Source organism: Coloeus monedula (assembly GCF_965178545.1).
Source record: "Coloeus monedula genome assembly, chromosome: 4".
NCBI classification, from domain to species: Eukaryota; Metazoa; Chordata; class Aves; order Passeriformes; family Corvidae; genus Coloeus; species Coloeus monedula.
Window position 1 is genome coordinate 20454811 of NC_138784.1, and position 23005 is coordinate 20477815.

Sequence of the window (23005 nt, forward strand, 5' to 3'; positions counted from 1 at the left end):
TTATAGCTATTACACCTCTGCATTCTGTAATGTAAGTAATGCCATTTCTACATTGGTAAACATTTCACACATACACTACCCTCTTAAAAAAATATTCATTTATTTACTTTAGTAAACCTCTCATTCTGGACACAATTCAACACAGCTAGAAATATCAGTATGTTTTCCACTAGCCAGGGCACAGACAGACCTGAAAATTAAGTGCACACACAGAAATTGAGAACTCCATTAAAGATCTTTTGAATTTCAAGGGCTACGAAGTCCCCCCAACATTAACAACTCTCTCACACACCTCAGGTTTCCTGTTTCTGGGGTTTTTTTAATTTTATTTTTCAATAGTTGTGAAATTTTATTTTTAATCCCAGATTCCATGGATCTGTAAACATGGCCACACTACACTAAGGAAGGAACAGTGCTTTTTAATACCCAACTTTTTCTGAGGTTGATGCTTCTCTATGTAGCATGAAGATTTTTAGACTTTGCAAGTGTCTTGAAAAACAGGTGTCTTTATTGACTGGAAAATCAAAAGCCCTTGCATTAGAATTATCCTCAAATGAGAGAAAATTGTCAAGATTTAATCTGCTTTTTGACTACTCTGACTGTTGAGAACATGATGTAAAGGAGGAGAGTGCCAGTAGAACTGCTCAGTCCTCCTCACCCAGGTGTAAAACAATCCTGCCACCTCACAAGCCCACGCAGCCCTCACCCATCCCGTGTAGGTACCTGTTTAGCCAATCTGAGTGTCTTCAATCCACAGCTGTGTATTTTAAGTGATTTTTAGAGAAACTCACCTTTTTTTTTTTTCTTTTTTTTCTTTTTTTTTTTTTCTTTTACCCTGCCCCAAAAAGATTCGAAACAAACCCATAGTTGTGTGGATTTCCTGTGTGGGGCTTTTCACCGTGGGGACCCACCTCAGAGCAGCACGGGAGACTTGTGCCCTCAGCCGCCTCACCCTGAGGGGACGCACGGGCGGCAGGGGCAGGGCACCTCACGCCCTCCTGTTGCAGCAGAGGGAACGCCGCTGGCCCAGACCCCCGGGGCCCCTGGCAGCCCTCACGCTCCTCCCGCGGCTCCCCGGGCGGGACAGGGCGCGGTGCCGCCTCAGCGCCTCCCGCCGCCGCCGGGAAAGGGCGGGACCGCGGCGCTGCCGCCCTCAGGAGCGGGGCCGGGCCGGGCAGCGCCTGCAGAGCCTCGCGGTGCTCAAAAGCTTCATTCCCCTTTGAGAACCGATCCAGGCTTCACATTCGTATTAAATCATTGCAGCTGGAAGGTTTTAAAAGGAAAAAATACAAACTTTTGACGTAAAGATTCATACAGATTCCTGGCTGAGTTACCAAAATGGGTGAGCTTTGTTTGACTTTGAAGCAGAAACGACACACAAAACTTTCATCACATTTTAGTTAATTTCAAAGCAAGCCAAGTATCTTACAATACATATCCACATACATTTTGTACATCATCCGGTTACAAAAATTAATGCTTTCTGAATGCTGCTAACACAATTAAGTGAAGATACACCACAAAAAAATTCTGCTTGAAAAGATTCAGTACCCTTTCCCACATAAAACCATACTACTCTGATATCTCAGCAAAATACAGGGCCAAACCCTGTTAAATTGAGAAACACCACAGCTTTGTCTGTCAGTAAAAATATTGTTTTATGAACTGAAACACTGCTCCCCATACTTTTCTACTTTGAAACATTTTGTTACCCATTCATATATAGGCACTTTTGCTTTTTTATTTACAATGCTTATAAAATACTTTACCTTGATCATTTTCATTTATTACAACCGTCTTTGTAATCAAGCCAGGAAATAACACCATTTCTTTGAGTATTCTTTGGACTATAATAACACCAGATAGAAAACATCTTTCAAATAAACCATTAGATGTTGTTACTGTGTAATTTTTTTGTAGCATACCTTTCTTTCAAATCCCAATTATACACTACAAATAGGGAAATGAATTGTCACTGTGCTTTAAAGAATGTCAACATCTATAAATGTATACTAAATTTAAATGACAAGTTACATAATTCTCAATTTTCCCCGGAGGGCTAAAAAAAGCAGCAACGACAGAAATTGCAAAATGCTTTGGAATGCAAGATTAAGGACTTCTTAAGCTGATCCCAAACAACTTTTCCTTCCAACATTTTATCTAGTTGGCAACATCCACTGCAAGAAATGCAGTTACATTTGTTTAGGTAACCCTTTTTATAAAAAAGGATAACATGGCCATGAACTAAGAGTTGTAAAGTAAGCTCTGTTGAAAACTGCCTATGTACAGATGTCCTGCAATTTGTTGTTGTTGTTATTTTGCATTGCCACAATTCCAGCAGCTTTTATATCATCAAGAGTACTGCAGAGATTCTAATGTAGGTGCATGATTTTTTTTTTCTTCATATCAGTGTAGTTAAATAGCAAACCAGAAAAGACACTTATGAAAGAGACATTTAAAATGCTTAATCACAGCTTGAGGTAGACTGATCTCCAAAATAAAGCTCTTCTACACTTTGATTCGTTCATGACCAACTTCTTTTTGGATCCTTCTCCTTGGAAAAATCTTTCGTTTAAGTGCAATTAGCTGAGGAGAGAAAAAAAATACAATATGTAGTCCTCTGCTGGGCTAAAGGTCCACAGCTGGTCAGGTTTTCATCCTAGAAACTATCAAATCTGTACCACCCATGGTAAATACTCAATACTGTACTTTTTTTTTGTCATTGCACAAGAAAAGCATTTTCTACTCCAATTCATCTATTAGATATGCACATTTCCACTAGACATCTCAATAATCAGAATACAAGCAGAAAGTGAAAAATACACCATGCCTTAATTCTGATTATTTTAAAGGTTATTTGTATATTTAAATTAGTACCGAGCTACATTCTATTTTTAAAAGACCAGCACAAAGCTGGCATCATAAAATGGTATTTATATTCCTAACTGTACCACTAAGCTGGGTATCCCCTTCCAAAACCAAGTTACTAATGCAGTTTTCTAATATATATAAAAGGCTGAAAATCAAGGGAAAGAGTCATGCAAAAGTTACAGGTGAGAAAAAAAAAATAATCAAAAGCCAACCTTTCAAGAATTACACCCTCTTCATCAGACCACGGAAAGTGTTACTTAAGGCCCCAACCTGCAAAGAATTACCCATATGATTTGTTCCATTGACTCCCTCTGAGTTTAGCAGGACTAATCACGTTCAAGAAAGCGATTTTAAGCTTGCAGAAGTGGAAGGTTTTTTCCCCTTGAGTCAGATTCAAACCCTTTTGAATTCAGTAGGAGTCTTTGCAATTACGTAAGAGAAGAGATTTTGATAAGGCCTTTAAGTAACTTAAGATTTCTTTCTGGACTAAGTTTCCTTCCTCTTAACTTACTATACACTTCTACCAGCATGTATGTTAACAGACCAAGAATTTCAAAAACCATTACTGAATTTGAGCATCCAAATTCAGCACACTGGTGATGGACCTTACTGTCACAAGGCAACTGAGAAGGTGCCACTCTCCTTCTCCCCATATGACTCTCTTTTCAAGGAATCTCAACATGGTGACTTAAAAATTAAAGCAACCTAATGAGTCATGTAACATCTTTACTACTTTTATGAAGGAAGAATCCTAGCTACTCTTCAAAACCTATTTAAAAAATCCATCCAATGTTACCCTGAAGATTCCACAATCAGTTAAGTGTTATACAGATCTGATAAGAAGACATTAACTTTACCTGTTCAGCAAAAAATGAGATGACTGTAAACACAATAAGTGTTACTAGAACACAGTGGGTCCAGAATTTGAGCTTGTCTCTATATGCCCTCCTGGACAAAGAAAGAAGGAAACAGAAAAACAGCTTCATATTCACAAATGCAAATATTTAAACTTTAAGCGTTTCCACGGAACATGCAAAGAAAGTTTTTTCAGTTCTTAAAGGTTGACTAAAAAGAGGACGTAGGCTCTCTCTTCACAAAGAGCCACATAGAGAGGACACGGGGAAACAGCTACAAGTTGGATTGGGAGAGGTTTCATCTTGATACAAGAAAAATTTTCTACAGTCAAAACCATCATTTACTGGAGCAGTCTCCCCAGAAACATGGTAGAGTCTGCACCACTGGAAGTTTCCAAGATATGACTGCTCAGGGTGCTAGATTACAGAATTGTTTAGATTAGAAAAGACCTTGAAGATTGAGTCTAACTGTTAAGCTAACACTGCCAAGTCCACACCTAAACTACATCCCCAAGTGCCACATCTGTTTGTGGCAACTATGGTTTTGCAGTCACAAGTGGGGAAGGAGAGAGTAACACTGCATATGTCCTTTTTGACCAAACTGCAATTCCCTTATGTGCTACAGTCCTGTAGCCAGGACACTTGAGAGCTGGCAGGAGACAGTCTCATCTAGGCACCTTTTTCCATGAAATGTTGGACCAAATGATCTTTGTGAGGTCCCTGCCATCCCGGGCTGTCCTGTGATTCTGAAAATACTTTGATTTCCACCAGCAATTTGGCATGCCTTAACCCACCCTAGTAGAATCATCTTTGGCTACAAACAAGTCCAAATAAAGCATGTTTTTGAAGCTACAAAAAGTCTTGATGGAGGGTCTCAAAAAGAGCCAACACTGTGTCTACCCCTCCAGCACAAATTTCTAAAGCTAACTGCTGAAATGGGTTTGCCCCATGCTCCCTCTGCCACTACTACAGCAGGGCTTGTAGCACTACAGTCACCCCTACGATCCTGCTGATTCCTTCTACAGTTCCTCTAATATTTTCTATTTTCTTATTAACAGCTATTTCTCATGACTTGCTGAGGTTTACTTATATTAGTCTTGTGTAATTTTTGTTACTGTATTTGTCAACGTTTTGCTTGTCTTCTCAAGTCAACTACTCCAATTTCTTAAGTTGTTATTTACAAAATGGCAAGAGATAAACACACACAAAAAATTCACATATTATTAAAAAATGAGACACACAAAATTAAGAAAATTAATCTTTTCTGATTATTATCCAGATGGTTATTGCTATATGACAGATTTAAAAAAAATCACTTAGTGAGGAAATGTAACAATGGTTTGGGGTTTTTTTTACATTTAAAGAAAGCCAGAATTCCTGATTTATTTTTTAAAAACCCAAACAAAGGAACAAACCAACAACTTTTGTTTGCAGTAGGTTAGGACCATTTGATAAAATGTTAATGACTATTTAAGCACTTGAAAAACCTCAATCCTGCAGACCTCAGATTTTAGTCCATTCAAATCTTACCACACTATTTTCACTGTTAACTCTTTCATGACAATACTGGGGGAAAACCAGCTTGTTACCAATATCTTAGGTAATTAAATATTATTGCAGTAAAGTAACTTGAAAAGAACATTTGGAACATACCATTCTTGGAGTTCATGCATGTGAAGGAAACGATTCCGATATTCTCTTGGCAGTTCAAATTGGGAAGGTATGGGAAACATCGACTCATAGAAATCCCTAAGCACCGCTTTCACTGTTTGTGCATCCTTATGATTGTGATCAATATTGTCATTTAGGCAAACAAATTTTCTAGAAAACAAGATGACATTGTTAGAATATTTCCTTGATAATATGGCAAAGGTATTGCCAAACCAATCACACAAACATAATCCTTTAGAACAAAATTGAAACCATATCCTTTTAAAAGCAGATTTTTTTTATTGTTGCATTATTTTAAATTAATTTTATTTTAATTCTAAGAGCACTAGGGTTGAGAGCAAGTCAAAACCTCAGAGGAATCCAGTGACAGGCCACATCTTTAGTTATATAATGCTGCCATCTAATGGGCACTAGAGTGTGCACCATCCCAGAGCCCACTGAACAGAGAATTGCAATCTGCGTGAGGATTCTTACAGTTTTGAATTATCATGAGTAAAGTATCTTAAATAACAAAGTGAGCTCCACTGTAGGAGGGAAACATACTAAATTATTAATATTATAGTATGCATGCTGCATTCTTTAGAGAAAATCAACATAAAACTATTGAAGATTGTATAAGAGAGGGCAAAGCTTGGTCCCTAGGCTTTGGATTACTGAGAACATTATATAAATTGGACAAGACATACCTCAAATCACAGACCCAAAGCTGGACTTACATAATCAACCAAAATGCAAACAACAACAATTTGAATAGAATTTACATGGAAATCACTGTGACCAAATAAGCATGCTCACAATAATGCCTCTTGCAGAGTGCTATTCCTCACATGAGAAACATGCAACTAGGGTACTGCAAATAATTTTAACTAAAGCAGCAGCTAGTGTGCTAGACTGCTATGTACCCCTGGACACTCTGACCTGGTGCTTGACAACAAAAATTCCCCTTCCCACATTTGGGCAAGGTTATGTGCTTTATTTATATTGTGAGATACAAGAACCCTACATTTTCCCTAGAGGCAGAAATCGTATCTGGTGACATATGCCTTGTCACTGCTAACCTTTGTAAATAAGCAGTTCTGGTCAGCTGTATTCTCTGTAGTATGGTGTGTTATTTCAAAGAGCAAAGTTCAGACTTCCTACAGGAATCTGGAAATAAGCAGAACTCTGGAGCTTGTATATCAGCCCACACAGGGAATTACCACTGAATGGCAACATACCGTATCTGGCCTAATCAATAAGCTTGCTCAAGATAATTATGTGCAGAGGATAAACAGTCATTCAAATTGTTACATCTGAGAAGAAAAATATGCCTCTCCAAAAACAAGCAGGCTGTATCTCCTGTATCAAGTAATACTATGCAAAGCAGTTGGTTATGGCAATCATGGCTACACTATAAGCATTTTGGGAGCTCACTCTGGACTGTCTCTGACCTTGTCCCCTGGACTGGCAGCTCATTAGCCCTGGGAATGCAGCTGTACTCCTAGAGTGTATATCTGTGTTTTAGTTCCATCAAAAAGAGATGCAGCTTACAGACTGAGAGGTTGTTGCACACAGCAAACCAAAACAAAGTACGGGATTGATGAGGATATTAGCACATTTGTAATGGAAGGACTTTAAATTCATCCAAAAGAAACTAAACATGACATTCCTCTGGATATTCCACAGTTAATGCCTAGATGATTAATGCTCACTTTGCCTTAAGGGTGCAAACCAAACATTTTTGGGAGATAGTAACTGAATGACGCTTTTAGTTCATTCCAAGACAGGCACTAAAAACCTGCTTTTAGAGACTGGTCATAATTACTGGTTTGTATGCAAGGAAAACATGGCAAAGAGAAGGAAATGTCATGCCTACATAACTGTGCCAGCTCTCCTTTGTTAACAAGGTATGACTACAGTACTGCACTTTGCAGGAATACAGCCCAGGCAATCAACTCAGTCTCACTTCATGAACTTCATGAAGGTGAGAAACTTCTGTTACTCAGGCCTGTGAGCCTCACAAGACTTGAAATCACCCCTACCTTTAAAAAGAACCAACTCACAGCCAGCAGACAAAGAAACAGAGAAGGAAAAGGAAGCAGCAGGATAGGCTAGAGCACTGCCTACTTTTCTTTTAAAATGGACCATTGTGGCAACTGGAATGCAGGAGTTAGGTGGCCAGAAAGCACTCTTTGAAAGGAACAGCAATAGATACAAACCACCTTCAGCAGCTGTAAAATGTCTCAAGACTAGCATTTCCCTTTCTGAATAAATAACCTAGCAAAAGTAGTACAGTGTTGAGAGGAAAGTGGATATCTACTCTTTAACTACAAATACAAATTATGCTGTAGTTTTACAGGCAGCTGAGATTACCCAACAGTTTTTTGTGACCAAAAGAGGAGGTTTCACTTTCCCTGGCCCAAGGTACCTGGTTCTACTTTCCTCCTTGCTCTACCTTTTGACACTTGTCAGACCTCTTCTTGCAGCCAAACTCATTAAACTGGCAGAAAACTGGTTTTCTGAAGACAGAAGCAAGATTCTTTCCATGTTGTGAAAGAGCATGAAAGCACAATGAATACATAAAACTGATTTCGTAACAAAATAATCCACACCTAACTCCTAGTATAAAATACCTGCACAAAGCAGGTCAAAAAGTTCTTCCTTTAAAGTAAAATTGCCTGCAATATAAACTGTATGCACTCTAGAATGGCAAAAATGAAAGCTTCAAAAATAGCTTAAGTTTCTAAGTTTTCAAAGATTTTAGATAAATAAAAATGTAACAAATTATTGAGATAGCCCCTGGCATAACAAAGAGGAGTCAGCTTCAGACAAACAGAAAATATCGGAAGTACTTTTGGTTCAAATTGGTCTTACCCTATAATATACAGTTTAGAAACACATGACAATAAATTATCTTTTAAATACAAAAAAAGTTTAAAGAATCAAACCAGAAAATTGAAACCATCTCACAACTTCACACAAATCACAAAACAGGATACCTGGGATTTTTTCGTATGTCATCCAGCTGACCAACTACATGAGAAACATTTGTGCGAATCATTTTGAAGGCGATTTCCTCTTCTCCCATGATTTCAAACCTTGTTGTTAAAATAGTATTTATACATTAATAAAACAGCCTAAAGTCTGGTTCAATAAATATCAATCTTGTATTCAACATTATTCAGCAACATTTCTGATCTGACTGGCCAAACCTTCATTAGAATTTGCCATTTGCTGTTTATCAAGACATTTAAATTTTTCAGCTAATGCTCTTGCACAGAACCACTTTTCTGCAGATTTATTAGTAACCACCTATAAATCATAGATCTGAATTCTAAGAGAAAGCATATAAAATATGTGCATTTGACCCCAGGTTAACAGCCTTACTAGTGTAAGTACCACACTTATGTTAGGATAAGTAAGGTGACAAATATAAGAAAGCACCCTGAAGGCTTCTTCAAATCTCACCTGAAAACCTCCTCCATTTATAAAACTCATGCCACTGTCACTTCTCCATCTTGCAGGAAAGGTACGAGGTGGTTAAGACTAAAATGCTTTTTCTGTTCTTTTCTTTTTTTAAGCTTCAGTAGAAGAAAGAATGCAGTAGATTTACAACTTCTAGGACTAGCTCTTCCCTCCTTTATGTGCTGCCTGAACTGCACTCACTCTCTAGCCATCCAAACATACTCTGGCTTACTGTTGTACAACACAAATTAGGAAATGGCCCAAGATGACACAAGTAACACAGAAATATTTAGTCTACTAAATAAACTATGAAAAAACCCACATCACTCTGCACAATGAGATGTACATAAATTAAAAACAGTACATTTCTTTAGTTCCTCTGTTAAAATCGGTTGAGCTAAGATTTGTTAGCACACACATGCAATCTTGGGTTATGTGTGTATTTATCCTTCCTCTTATGGCTTTACAACACTAAGCATCTCTTTTCACAGGACTGCCACAACATACCTGTACTTGTTTTTGTCCTTGTAAGCTTTACGAATCCTGTCGGTCACAGGTTTGCAATTAGTCACTAGGCTTTTGGTTACTGGAGGCTGGAAGAAAACACTGTTTAGATTATAGGTTACTGAAAATTACAGTTTGTTATGAAGGTGTACTTTGTAAGAGAACTTGTATTACAGCTAGGAAGGCCTGCATATACTTTACTCTCCTGGAATCAAAAGCAATAGTTTTCAATTGTTGAGGGAAAAACCAAAACAATACTGGTACATAACATCACAATTTCCTATTCTACAAACAATATATGAATAATACAGATTATCTTCTGGCAAAAACATTGCAACTTCATTCTCAGTACAATATTCAAAAATTCTAACTCACTTGACAGCTGTCTGATATTCCTCTGATAAAGGCCACCAGTAAAACGGGCCAGGCAAACTCTGCACAACAGCTGATACAAATGTTGAAACAATTCTGGCAAACAAAAGCCCTGTTTTCAAGGAGTATTTCCATGGTAGGTAGGTTAATTCCAAGAAATATAGCTGTTGCAGACAATAGATGTAAAACTTTGTGCTCACCACAAACGCTATTTTGCTGCTATTTGCAATGACTAATGTACTAATGATTAGTACATTAGGCATTACTGCTTAGATTAGTAATATTTTACTAACTCTCCAAAAAAGTTTAAAGTAATTTAAATTGTTCCCAGCCACTGAGACTTATTTTTAACCCATCTTAAAATACATTAATGGCAGCCATCCTTCAATTACTACTATTCTTGAAAGTTTTTTACTTCACAAAGTTTTTCAGAATGACTTGAAAGCAAAAAAAAAGAGGAGAAATAACATAAGGCTGAACTGCATGAAAGGTCCTCAGACCGTACAGGACTCTCAAATCCACACTTCCATTCCTTCAAATTATGCTGACAGAACGGCTTTATATAAAATTTTTCTGTAATTCAGAATTAGGGGGAAATATTTAACTATATAATTATTACAAATAATTATATATATTTAGTATTTAAAACTTTGTAACATAACCTGGTAAGAATATAAGGTAGGATAAATATCTAGAGGGAAGAAAAAAAGGAAAAAAAGTCAGTGTTCATATACATTTATCTACACACATTTTGCAGATCTCTGTACTGTGATTTGCATATGTTGGGGATTCATAGCGTCTTCTACTACATGAAAGTTCATGATCTATACTCATCAAAATTATTTTTGCCTTAATAATGTATTGATTTGAAACTGTAAAAAAATGAGTTGCAAAAAATCATTTTGCAAAGTACTTCCACACATTTTATTCAAATGCATTGGTTGATGCAGGAATTATATTATCATTGTAAAAGCAATTCAGGTATTAGTATCAGATCTAAAGTCCAGCAGGTGTTGATGAGGATTTAATCCCTAAAATAGAAATTTAGAACTTAAATCACTAAAGAACATTTAGTCCTAAGACCTCAATGTTGACAGAATCACAGACTGGGTAAGGTTGGAAGGAATCTTAGGAGCTCAAGTAGTCCAACTTCCCTGCTCATGCAGGGCTACCTGGTAACAGTTGCTCAGGGCTATGTCCACATGTCCCTCAATACCAAGGAGCCTGGAACTGGAAGCACCACTCCAGGTGTGGCCTTACCAGTGCTGAGCAGAAAGGAAGGGTCCATTTTTCTTGATCTGCTGGCAACACTTTGTGTAATGCAACCCAGGATACCATCATCCTTCTATATGGAAAGGGCACACTGCTGGCTCATGTCCCATTTGGTGCCCTCCAGGATCCCCAGGTCCTTTCCTGCCAAGCTGCTTCCCAGCTGGGCAGCCCCCAGCATAACACTGCTGCATGGGCTTTCCTTCCTAGGTGCAGGATTTTGCACTTCTCCTGGGTGAACTCCATGAGATTCCCGTCAGCCCAGCTTTGGATATCAAAATAACAGGCTGAAGCCTTCGAATTCTAGAGGTGTCCATCTGGTAGTTTGGTGGGTTTTTGGATTTTGGGGTTTTTTTTAGAATACGTGGGTTATAATTCAGATAAAGACTTATCAGGAGGTTCTAGTCAGAGAGGTATTGGGCTTACTGTCTTTTTGGTTTACAACAGCAAATTTTCTTAACAAGGATGACTTTTTAAATCCCAATTATACTAACATTCTAAATCTCAGCTTTTCTCTGCTTTTAAGGAAAACTAAGGGTTTGTAAGTTAGGAAGCAGCCTGTAAAATTTTCATTTTATAACACTTACTTCGTGTACACACAAGTAGTAATTTTTGTAAATACTTTCCTTCTAGAAATCAAACCAGCTTTTAAAGTAAATACATACTCAGGAAAGAAAATAAGCATCTTTTAAGATTAATGTTTCTTACCAGATTTGGATCATAATACGCTTCCTGAGTTGGAGGAATAACATAGATCTGAGTGATGTTGGCAGGAAGAGCTTTGGAGCAATTTATTAGCATTTGTTCTAGACCTGTCAAATCCTAACAGAAAGAAAGGGGAAGAAAAAACATTTTAAATCCTGTTTTCTCACTGACATAGTTCTAAAAACCCAGGGTGCACAATCATGTTTAGTGTAACCTACATAACAAATTTCCATGGTACTGTCCACAAAAGAAGACTTAATATTCAGCAGACCCCATTTCAGTAACTAAGTCAGTGGGACTCCCTATACACATGAAGTAAAGGGAATGCCCAGTACAGAGTTGAATTGAGACCAGACAAATTATGACTTAATGACATTTTCATTTAAAATTAAGAACACACCTTTACTAATGCCAGGACAGTACAGAATTCCCAAATCAACACGGGCATATTAAACTCCAAATTAAGCAAAAAAACCCAAAAGAGTGAACTGCAAGGACAGGAAGATTTTCTGATTAAGGTACAGGCCAGGAACACACTAAAGTAGGGCTGTGCTCTGACTACACCAACGATTTTGTGCCCTGTGTCACGAACAAATTGTTTCATTGGTTTGTGCCATTTCCGCTCTTGTAAAGCAAAACCAGTACACTTTGTTCTCTACTGTATGTTTAAGACTGCAAGTCCTACAAAGACCATATCTCTGTTTATCAGGTTCCTAGAAGAACAGCACGAGTCTTTGTATATGATCATACTATTTATTAGTATGACTTCCTTGCTATCCTTTTTCTCAATTCTTTCTTTAGGCCACAAGTTCCTCAGGGCAAGAACTGCCTTTTACTACATGCAGAAACTACAGTAAGCACAGCAGGATCCAACTCTTGACAGGGACCATTTTTTTTGACCAACTCACACTATTATTTGAACTCAGACACCAGTGAGCCATTTTTCTGATGCTGGTAGAACTCCATTTCATTGCAGACTCCACAGAACAAACAATGATAAGTAGAACACAATGCTATATTCTTCAGGTAATATTTAAAAATTGCCAAATGTTACTGACGCTACAAGCAAGGATAAAAATTTGACTCATTTTATTTTAACCATCTTGGACTTTAAAACTGAAGTTGTTCTGAAAGTTAAGTCAGTAATGAAAGAGTACCTGCAAACTTAATGGTAGCTCGTGGATCCTCGTGGCCAACGTGCGAATCTCTCGGTCAGACAAGATGCCTGACTGGTCTGTATCAACCTCATCAAAAATCTGAGAAATGTTCAGTGGCTGAACTGCACTCATAAGATAGTAGAAATATGAAAAAGCGAACTGCATATCTTCAGAGTGACGCACTTTGTGAAATGATGTCTTGTCAAACTCCTCAGGAAACCTAGATAAGAATGAAAACAAAGTTAGCACTCTAATTTCTTGAAGAAAACATTCCTTACCTAAAAATAAATTCTTATCTAAAATTTTGAAAGGGCCTCAAAAGTCTCATTGTATCACAACTACCATGTTGTAATAAATTTCTTATTTCCTTTTCCAAAACATAATTTTAATGAGTAGCCATTAACACACTGGAAATGGCTACAGCAAAGCAACAGAAAGGTAGAATTTCCCACAGATTAACCTTATTCCAAACAAAAACACTCACATATCCTGGAGCTCTTGCATAACAGTACGGTCAATCATGTGAGGCATATGAGCGGGGACTTTACGAGATGTAAATCCAAACTTGCTGTTTAAAAGCTTATTTACATATCGAAGGGAATCGGCAAATGTATCTTTCAGCTGCCTTCCAAAATGTTTACCTTCAGTAAAATATGACATTTGTTTGAGTAGTGACTCTTCTTCCTAAAGAGCAGGACAGGCATAAATCAAGTTTATATTACTGAAAAGTCAGAAAACACTAGACACACAGGTAAAATGACATTTTAGCCAGATGCCAACTCTTTCCATATCTGAAAATGGGAAGAGAATTTTTAAATATTTTTCTTCCTATTCCTTAGTTCTTTCTTAGGAAAAAAAAAAAAAAGATAAAAAGTAAGATTTTCCTTAAAGCTTTCATGCTTTGAGGAAAACTACTCTATAAAAGACTTCCTTAACACTTGTGCTCTGACACCTCCAACACACTAAGGTCTTTACTTGTCATCAGATTTATTTGTAATATTGCCCCTTTTTTGCAGGTTATTCATCCATATTTGATAAACTGAAATCCTATGAAAATAAAGATTCCTTCTGCAAAATCCCATCTCAGATGAACAGAGAGGGATAGTCTTAAAAACATAGTATGAGGAAAGTATAGGTATAGTACAGGGCACAGGTATAGGTATAGTTTAGTATAGTATAGGGCAAAGCAGCTGCTACCAACTGAAGCACAGTCTCTTCTCTTCTAGAGGTTTTTAAAACTGCCAAAATGCTTTGGCTGGAAGCAGAGGAAATTTCCTAGACATTTTCTTGATACAGTCTAGATAAGCAGTTTCTTTGCAGACTTTCAGCGTAAATTTTAGAATTTAAGTATTTATCATTATACCTACTTTCTGCATTCTTTAAACATAAACTGAATTCATACTTGGATAAATGCAACAAAAACAAAATTTAAGCTTTCTGTTATAGTGCTATATATGTCTGAACAATAGCATTGTGACAACATGCAACAAAAAAAATGAATTTGACCAAGAAAAGGTAGTAGAAATGGAACAGAAATAGTTATTTGGCTTTTACCACCTAGCTAAGAGAAGCCCAGATCATAAACAAGTCAGACTTTATGTGAAAAGCAGCTTTCAAAAAAAGTCTCAGCACTTGCCTCAAAAGCAAAGCACATTCCAAATGTACAGATCATATTAACAGTATTCCAATAAATGCAGAAAGATGCAACTATTCCAGTAAGGAATGACATTACGATACTCACATCAAGAAGGTCCTGGAAATACTTCTTTTTCTCCCATGGCAAAAAGCCTTGGTAACTGCCAGCATAAGACTGTAATTTTCTTCCCACTAGCCCCTCCTTTATATTTGCATCCACCTGCTCATGCCCTTTTCCTCCTTCCATTCCCTGTGCGCCTTCTCCAGTATCAAAATTCCCAGTATGTTTTGATTTCTGTGTTTCCCTTAATATGAGTGCATTCAATACTTTTTCTCGAGTTTCATTTTTTTTCCCCATGCTCTGGGAGGGAAGTGTGGCTTTAGGCTGCACTTTATAAATATGTTTATTTGTGCTCATTGTCACAACGGTCCCCTTTGTTCCCATAAGCCTCAAAGGAACTTCTTCATTTGCTTTTACTGTTTTTATTTTGCCATCATTTACATCTTTATAAGGCTTCTCCCAGCTGCTATGGTTCTTCTGATGTTCTGAATGATTATTCATGTCCTTTTCCAGGCCTACAATACTCTTTACTGTGGTTAAAAACTGGAAAGGTCTCAGGAGAGCAGCCTTGGATAGGTTATATCCTTTCTGAGTTATATCACCATTTAGTAGTTTTAAGTCCAGTTTCTGCAGTGCTAGTTGGACATCTTCAGGAAGAAGAGACACATTTACTGATGGGATTATCACCTCTTCAGGTACACTCTCTTTTGTGCCATTTCGATGTCTCCTGACTCTTGGAAAGCGTTTTTCTTCTGGAATATCCTCAAATAGCATTTCAGCTTCTGGTACTGAAGTAACACTTTTAAAATGAGAGTTAGGTTTTTGCACAGAAGTTGTGTTCAGTTTTGGTTCCTCTCTAGTATCAACTTCAACAGCTATTTGCATTTTAAACTCTTCATCATTTTTATTTAGGAATGTAAGGTTAAAATAGATCACAGTTGTGTTCATGCCACTGTGCATGATGAGGTGGATAGTTTTCCATTTGTTAGCAACTGAAGCATGTCGGATAATTGGATTATCACTGTATGAACCCTCAATTCCTTTCTTGGCTATTTCACTGAAGCTGAAGTACGGCAGACATTCACCTTTGGGAATAACATAGTAGGTCTGATTAAGGTGAAGCATCACCCTGTACATCTCTTCAAAGTGATCTGGAAAAAGAAAAGCCAAACAAGAAACAAAACAAACTTCTGTCAATTTTCAGCATGACATTTATATTTCACTCTTTTTTTAATAGTAATATGCCCAGCTACAGTCACTATATTAGCAGCTTTGTGAAAGAACACTTACTCTAGTTTCCAGCTTCTGGCTCACTTATCTTCAATAATGGATGACTAGAACACACTCAGATATATAAAGCCACCAGACACTCCCATGTTAATTCTAAAAGCCAGTATAATTTATCACTCTTTCAGTCTCTACCTGAAGAACCTACATGCCTCATTATCACATGTCACTTAAAATTATGAATCAGTCATAAGTAGCTTGCCCATATTACACTTTTGCCACATTTTAGGAGAGTAATGTAACAACAGCTGGATTTCACTGCTATAGTGCTGCATCTTGATTTGAAATTTTCAAAATCAGATAGGCTGAAAGGAACTTCTACCTCCCACAGCAGAACACAGATTATCTGTCATCTCCCATATGAGCAAAACCTCACTGCCAGCAACAGAATCACCAGTAACACATTTGTCCCAGCTGAAACGCAAGGGAGCCTCTGCTCTTCCAAACAGGACAAGTTCTTCTCCTGCATATACCAGACAGCACTTTCAATCACTTCATTCTCTCCTGCTAATCTTTCATATCCAAATGAACTTCACACAAGTTCACTTGTGACTGAAAGTAGCCTTTGGCAAGAGCCCAGAGCCAGATTTGAACTCACACTGTCAGCATCAGAGAGGTTCTTTAAACTTTTAACTGCTACAGGCATCATCAATTCAACTGTCCTTAGTCAGGTAAAGATGCTTTGCACAACTGAAATGGGATTTCCCCACTTAGAATGTTGGCTTCTTGGGGCAAGGAGTTTGATGCTTGCTGCTCCATAAGGTATCAAGCTCCTACCCATGCTTGATCAGTAATAGCTTTAGTAAATAAAGCAGCAAATAATATTGATCCAGGCTTGGATTAGTGAGTACACTAAACACCTGACTTTCTCCAGCTGCTAGAAGCTCTTTCCCACAGAACAGTACTGGACACTTAGCCCAATTTGAGAGTAATGAGGAACCAAAAAACGTCAGGTAATTCAAGAGAATCCCCATAGAAAGTTTATCAGCAATGCTTTTTACATACCCTGGCCACAGTCACCAGCATCAAATCCACATGAGAGGACATTGCAGGCCTGATCACAGAATTTGTCTGCTAGCCAGGAATTAGCACAGCCTTGGTTACAGTATGAAACACCACTTATTCCTGCTCCAAATTGCCACGGTGGGCCATTCCCAATGCCTCCAACGGCACCTCCACCAGCAACATAGCGATTACCCCCACTGTTACCTAGAGAAAAAAGAAAAAACAAGCCCACCAGAAATAAGAATTTCAAATAACCAAAGAAAGGCACATTTAAGCCACAATGTTAAAGCTAGACTGAAGACTCAACAATCATCAGTGAAATTAAAAAGGGGCAAATCCTAACTAGACCTCTGTGAGTTTATGTAAACTATAGATTTTACACCCAGTGTAGAAGTTTAGGAATCAAATGAAAAGGGTATCCAAAGTGCCAACATATTTTGTCTTAACTTCAAAAAGGAAGGCAGAAAACAGATTTACTACTCCTTGTGCTTGCAGTCTTGACTTTACAGCCTCCTAGAAAGGTATCACTTCCTCAATCCAGAAGTACCACTTCATTTTATTACACTGCAGTCCTGAAAATTTTATCTAAAAACTAACAGTGCAGCTTCACAGTCAACTATTGTTTGGATTCTGAATCCAAATAATATATAACACTGTATATTATTATTAACATATAATAATTTAAATTTCAAAACCCCTTCTTTCAGGTAGTCAAATTTGATACCTAAAGAAAGATTATCCTATGCCCTACTATTTTCTATGTCATTTTTCATAGAAATTTTTAAGTCAACTTGTTTGTTTATTACTAAGGGAGGCAAATTCTGTAGTTCCATGAAAAAGACAAATTATATAACCATTCTTGTAAGGAAAAACAAACAGTTCACTTTTTCTAAATTTAACATTGCAGTCTTACCAATGCAATCACCTCCATCCCAATCACATGCTGAGTTATTACAGGCTTTATCACAGTAACCATCTTTAATCCATGAGCCAGGACATCCCTCGGCACAGTTTGGCACAGGCCAAGTCAAGTAAACCTGGAACAACATTACAGTCTGAGACAAGGACTGGCAAATAGAAGTCAACTGAGCTTGTTTCTTCGAATATGGAGACTTACAATAATTTCTCCCTGTGTACAGTGCCTTAAGATTCCACAGAGCTTTACAAACAGCATTTAAACCCTGTTGCCTGTGAAGTAAATGTTATCCCTTTCAAACAGAAGAACTGAAGAATTCCCAAAGCCATACAGCAAAGCAGCAACAGCCAGAAATGGAAAGTAGGACTTCCCAAATCTACTTCTGCAAACCATATTCCAATGACAACTAGCATCTTCTCTTTTTTCAGATAGGAAGGGTGAACTTAAACTGTGAAATAGCTCTGCAGTTCACTCATTCTCCTGACTCAAAATGTTTCTTCATTACTAACCAGTCATGAGATAAGCAGCATATGTTGAACATAATCCCTGAAGCATCTGATCCTCTGTGACTTAAATAATCCTAAGAATTGGCAGGATATAAAAAAAAAAAAAAGTGTGTGTATTTTCAGATGAGGAGGCATTAAAAACCCCACACATTTTCTTATAGACCTTATTGTTTCAAGATTTTAGCAGCACATTTCCTACAGTAACACTTGCTGATCATGTTATCACAAACAACACTGCACCTAAACTGACTTCATCATCATAACTGGGATGAATAACTAAAGAACAATACAAATGCTGTAACAATATGATTTTGCAGTTATATGCCTGTATCTTTAGAAATTTAAAACAACTAAAAAGCCTCCTAACATCCCCAAGTACTGAAGCAGTTATTTTAATTGTGGCTTAAACTAATTTTGTCCAACCCTTCTGTATTTGTGTGCAAGTGTGCATATCTGCCTGCATAAAATGTTTAATTCAATGGTCTCTGGTGCCTTGTGTACTCACTGCTTTAATAGAAATAACATATATAAATCTTCAATTTTTTTCTCCATGTGACTCTTATAGATCAAGCTAATGGATGAAAACCCTGCTGGCAACCAGTGTTGATGCATAACTATTGCTAATATTTCCTCAGCCTGCTTTCCTTGCTTAACCCCAGTTGTTGATAATGGCTTTGTTGAAAGACTAAATTACTTTACATTCATAACATGGAACAATATCTATTATTTTAGCAAATAATTATATATATTATATAATTATATATAGATTGGGCAAAGATATGGGTGTCTGGAACAGAGGCAGTTAATGGTAAACTTAAATATTAGACCAGTTTAAATGTCATCTGAACTCGGTGCTCCCACAGAAAAGCTCATTTTTGTTTGAGTATTTCCCACAAAACAGAAAGAATTTACAAGGAAGAAAGTCTGGTAGCTGCCACACATTATCAGTCTTACCAGTGTTCCAACAGAGAGCAGGAGAATTAAAGAATAACACTGAAACTAAAATGAATCCTGACAGAGGAGCCATTATAACCCCTCAAACCTAGGAGTGAATCTGAGAAAGAGTAATCCTAAAAACATCAACACAGCACACCTACAAATACAGAGAAGAGCCTTCAATACCCTGAACCTTTGCTAACAGTTCTCTAGTTAAGAACAATGAACCTTTACAGATAAAAGGGGGAGCGAGTGCTCTTCCTTTCCAAGTAGCATTCCTTTGATTTTTATCATATTAGAGCAGAAAAGTTCTACTTCTGCTAAAATATCTTTTCATAACAGCTTACCTTTTGACCTTTCGAGTGACTGTAAAAATCATCAGGCCAAACATCCTTCCCAAACATAACATCATCATTGAGATAAATAAACTTCTGAGAAAGGCCACTGATACGATGAATATGACTTTCAATAGCTGGTGAACTGAAGGTAGGCAAGTGACTCGCATTCTGAAATATTTCCTAAAACAAGAAAAACCCCAACAACCAAAAACAGTTTCAGAAGGCAGAAAACCAATAAATAAAAAACCCCACAAAAACAAAACCATATAAGGTCAGGCACACCAGATATTTGATACGTATCTACTAAAAAAACCAAAACATATCAAGAACAAGGATAGATACAAAAGAAAAATGTAAAGATATTTAAGCAAAACAAACAAACAAACAAACCCAAACAACTTCAATATCTCATTTTTCCCACACAAACCTGTTTTCAATTCTGCTACTTAACTAAGAAACTGCACCTGGTTGATCACAAAGACGCAAACTTTCACATACTCCTCTTTCACTGAGTACTGGACCAGGCTCAGTGTACACTTATAATTCCCATGAATTGCAGGCTGCACAAAATTTCCAGCAAACTGAACCTCTTACAGCATTCAAAAAGTCAGGATTGTTGCATCCCTTTCAAGTAACTTCACCAGCAGACAGCAGAAGAAGTTGAGTAAGTATCTCTTTAGCACTTCAGTTGTGCAGAGTTCCTATGGCATGTCCAAAGACCAAAATTACTTCTGAATTTGTAATAAGCTACTAGAGAATTTTGGTTTCACTTATTCAGGAAGCTTGAAGGATTCCCTTTCTCTTTTTAAGTAACACTTTTAGAATGCATAGCTACTTTATTTTGTAGCCATTTTCTTTGCTCCAGTAATTGTAATCCATCCTGTCTCAGCACAAAGTTATTAAGTTATTACTAGTTCTGAGAGACTGTTTATAGATTCAGATTACAATTTCCTCTCCCCAGGTTTTTATAAATAGACTATAAGGAAATTAGACATGGGTATATGTTAGCTGAAGCTTCAATATTTGGAAAAGTGAAATAAATACAGGCTTGATATATATTCAGTGATCTATTTAGCCAAAATATAAGGACATGCACAATAAAACCCTGGGTGAGACAGAGAAGAAGTTGTCATTTCTCCCAAATAAATGCAGCCTTTGGCTGCAAGAGGATAACTGCATTTCAAATCAAACAGGGTATCTTTGCTGGCCCTTTCATAGTGGTAGTTTTGTTGAATTTTACCTGATGTGTGACTATAGTTATCCGAGGATTATCCAGGTTAAGCCAGGAAGGAATCTGCCCATTGGTGACGATGAAAATGTGCCGTACCCAAGGGGCGTGTCTCTCTATTGATCGCAGTGAGTACCGCAGCTCTTCGTTGTCCTCAAAGCGGCTGGCAGAAACATCTTCATCCTGCTTAGACTACAGAAAGGAAAAACCCCTTTCTTAGATTTTAAATAGAACACTAAATTTCTGACCCAGCTAGGTAAGGACAGTGTGCTTTGGCATATGGGTGCTTAAGCACTTCAGGACTGAGACATTCAAAATAAAAAGTACATTGATAATAAGAATCATATTCTTCCAAATTACCAAGGTGAACAATACAATGTTCTGATGTCACTGGCTGATCAGCTGGTATCATTAGGATGTCTACTGACCATGCTGAAAGAAGTTCTTGAAGAATGAAGCAGAAAAAACACCCGTCTCCTTCATTTCAAACCAGCAACATCACCTTTCAGAAATCCAGTTTCAAGAGGCTAGGGCCTTTCAAGTACATTGCACCATGAGCTGTATATAAATGTCACCTAATATAGACATACTGGAAGTGTCATGATGTAGTTGCTCTTCAATTATCCCCTGCTCTATTATTTTAAAGAATTTAAGCAGGAGAAAATGAACAAAACTTAGCCTAATATTCACTATCAAATAGCTATGTTTCCATATATATTTATTAGATAGAAAATGTTTCAGTTAGAAACTCATCAGTCAAGTAACAAAATTAGGTTATAGGACACCGAAACGTATGTTTCTTCTCACATTTATGAGAACGTGGTGACCTGTCCTAAAACCAGCAAGTAAGGCTGCCTGAAAGGAACTTTTCTACAGCCCAAACAAAACAGAAGGCTAAAGAAAATAGATGAATGTTTAATAATTACCATTTTCACTGCAGATTCTACACACTGTACATAAGTTTTCTAATATGTACAGAAATACAGCTTTCACATTCACAAAAGAGTAACAACAGAAAACATTTTAGCAAGACCAGCAGCCCTTGGCTAGGTGCCCATTCACAAAATAAAGCATAATTTCAACATGGGGAAATATAAACTTGAAGTTCAGGGTTGGTATAAACTAGGAAGAATTCCCCAAAAATCCAGGTCACAGGATACGAAGACAGACTGCAAGCTTTTCAGGAGTGGGTACATTAACCATGCCACTTGAGATTTATTGTAAAATTAAATTCCAGCACAAGGAAAAACCCCAGGATTTTAGAATATCTTATCTTGAAAGAGACACCTTGCTATTTAATTTCCTGTTCTTAAACCAAACATCCTTCATTGTATCAAAAGCATTTAAAGTAAACCTCCTTTCTTTACAGACATCTGTATTTCAGGGCTTCAACATTTTTGAAAGAGAAGCAATTAGCACTTGCTCAGCATAAATGATGCTGCAAAGCAAAAAAATGCCTAAGAAATATATTGGGAATGAGATAATCATGTTTGTTAAAAGAACCCTCTATCTCCCCACACAAGAAGCCTGCTTATCTGCCAGTGAGGATCAGTTAAGCCTTTCAGGACTTGACTGCACACAGCTTTATCAGAACATGTGCAGAGGACAATATTTTTCACTTAGTAGAGAACATGAAAATTTAAATTAAATATCACACTGTTTGATCCTTCTTTCCCATTGATTTGAGAACTGGGCAGTGTTCTTGTGATGTTTTCTTACAAGCTAATAAATATTTGATTCTTAATTAGTTCCAAGCTTCGAAAAAATCCCACGTTCCTTATCACTGACCCTTATCATTGACTAGTTAGCCTCTACTTGCAGTTTTTAAATGCTGTAACATTTACCTGCTGTAAGAGAATTCACCCACCTGACTGACAGAGCTGAGGTCCCACAGTAAATAAGCAGGATTAAGCATCAATTCTTTCCCATCTATAGTCATGTTCTTCTTTGCTTGCTTGCTCAGTTCTTGGAAACCCTTGGGGTTATTCAGTTGCAAGAGAGCCACGCTGGCTTCTGAATAGAGCTGCAACTACACAAGCAGAGAAAACTCCAGCAGCACTCTTCCTTTTCCATCTTTTCCTTGTATTATTTTTCCTAGAGTTACTAATAAGAATGACTGGGAAGCACTGTTTTTAAAGAGCTACAATTTTGTAAAAACACAAAAAGAAGTAGTAAAATGGGAACTGAAAAACATTTCAAGATACAGAACATCATGCTTAATTTTCACTTTGCAAAGTCAATGTCTC

The 23005-nt window shown here is 37.3% G+C and overlaps 1 protein-coding gene across 3 annotated transcripts in view; it reads right to left on the bottom strand.

Annotated features, from left to right (window-relative positions):
- Positions 1–1055: 1055 nt before the first annotated feature.
- GNPTAB (N-acetylglucosamine-1-phosphate transferase subunits alpha and beta) overlaps positions 1056–23005 on the bottom strand; it is a 41332-nt gene continuing 19382 nt past the window's right edge. For 2 of the 3 annotated variants that reach the window (XM_082279530.1, XM_082279532.1), the window contains exons 8-21: positions 22627–22788; positions 20772–20951; positions 19541–19711; positions 17749–17872; positions 16836–17039; positions 14589–15694; positions 13332–13531; positions 12848–13067; positions 11694–11807; positions 9348–9433; positions 8375–8473; positions 5379–5546; positions 3729–3819; positions 1058–2586 (exon numbers count right to left, since the gene is read on the bottom strand). In XM_082279530.1, coding sequence (XP_082135656.1) covers positions 2509–2586; positions 3729–3819; positions 5379–5546; positions 8375–8473; positions 9348–9433; positions 11694–11807; positions 12848–13067; positions 13332–13531; positions 14589–15694; positions 16836–17039; positions 17749–17872; positions 19541–19711; positions 20772–20951; positions 22627–22788 — 3003 coding nt within the window. In that variant the 3' untranslated portion in view covers positions 1058–2508. Of the gene's footprint in view, positions 2587–3083; positions 3142–3728; positions 3820–5378; positions 5547–8374; positions 8474–9347; positions 9434–11693; positions 11808–12847; positions 13068–13331; positions 13532–14588; positions 15695–16835; positions 17040–17748; positions 17873–19540; positions 19712–20771; positions 20952–22626; positions 22789–23005 lie in introns of all 3 variants that reach the window. The other variant, XM_082279531.1, reaches the window with a different exon arrangement.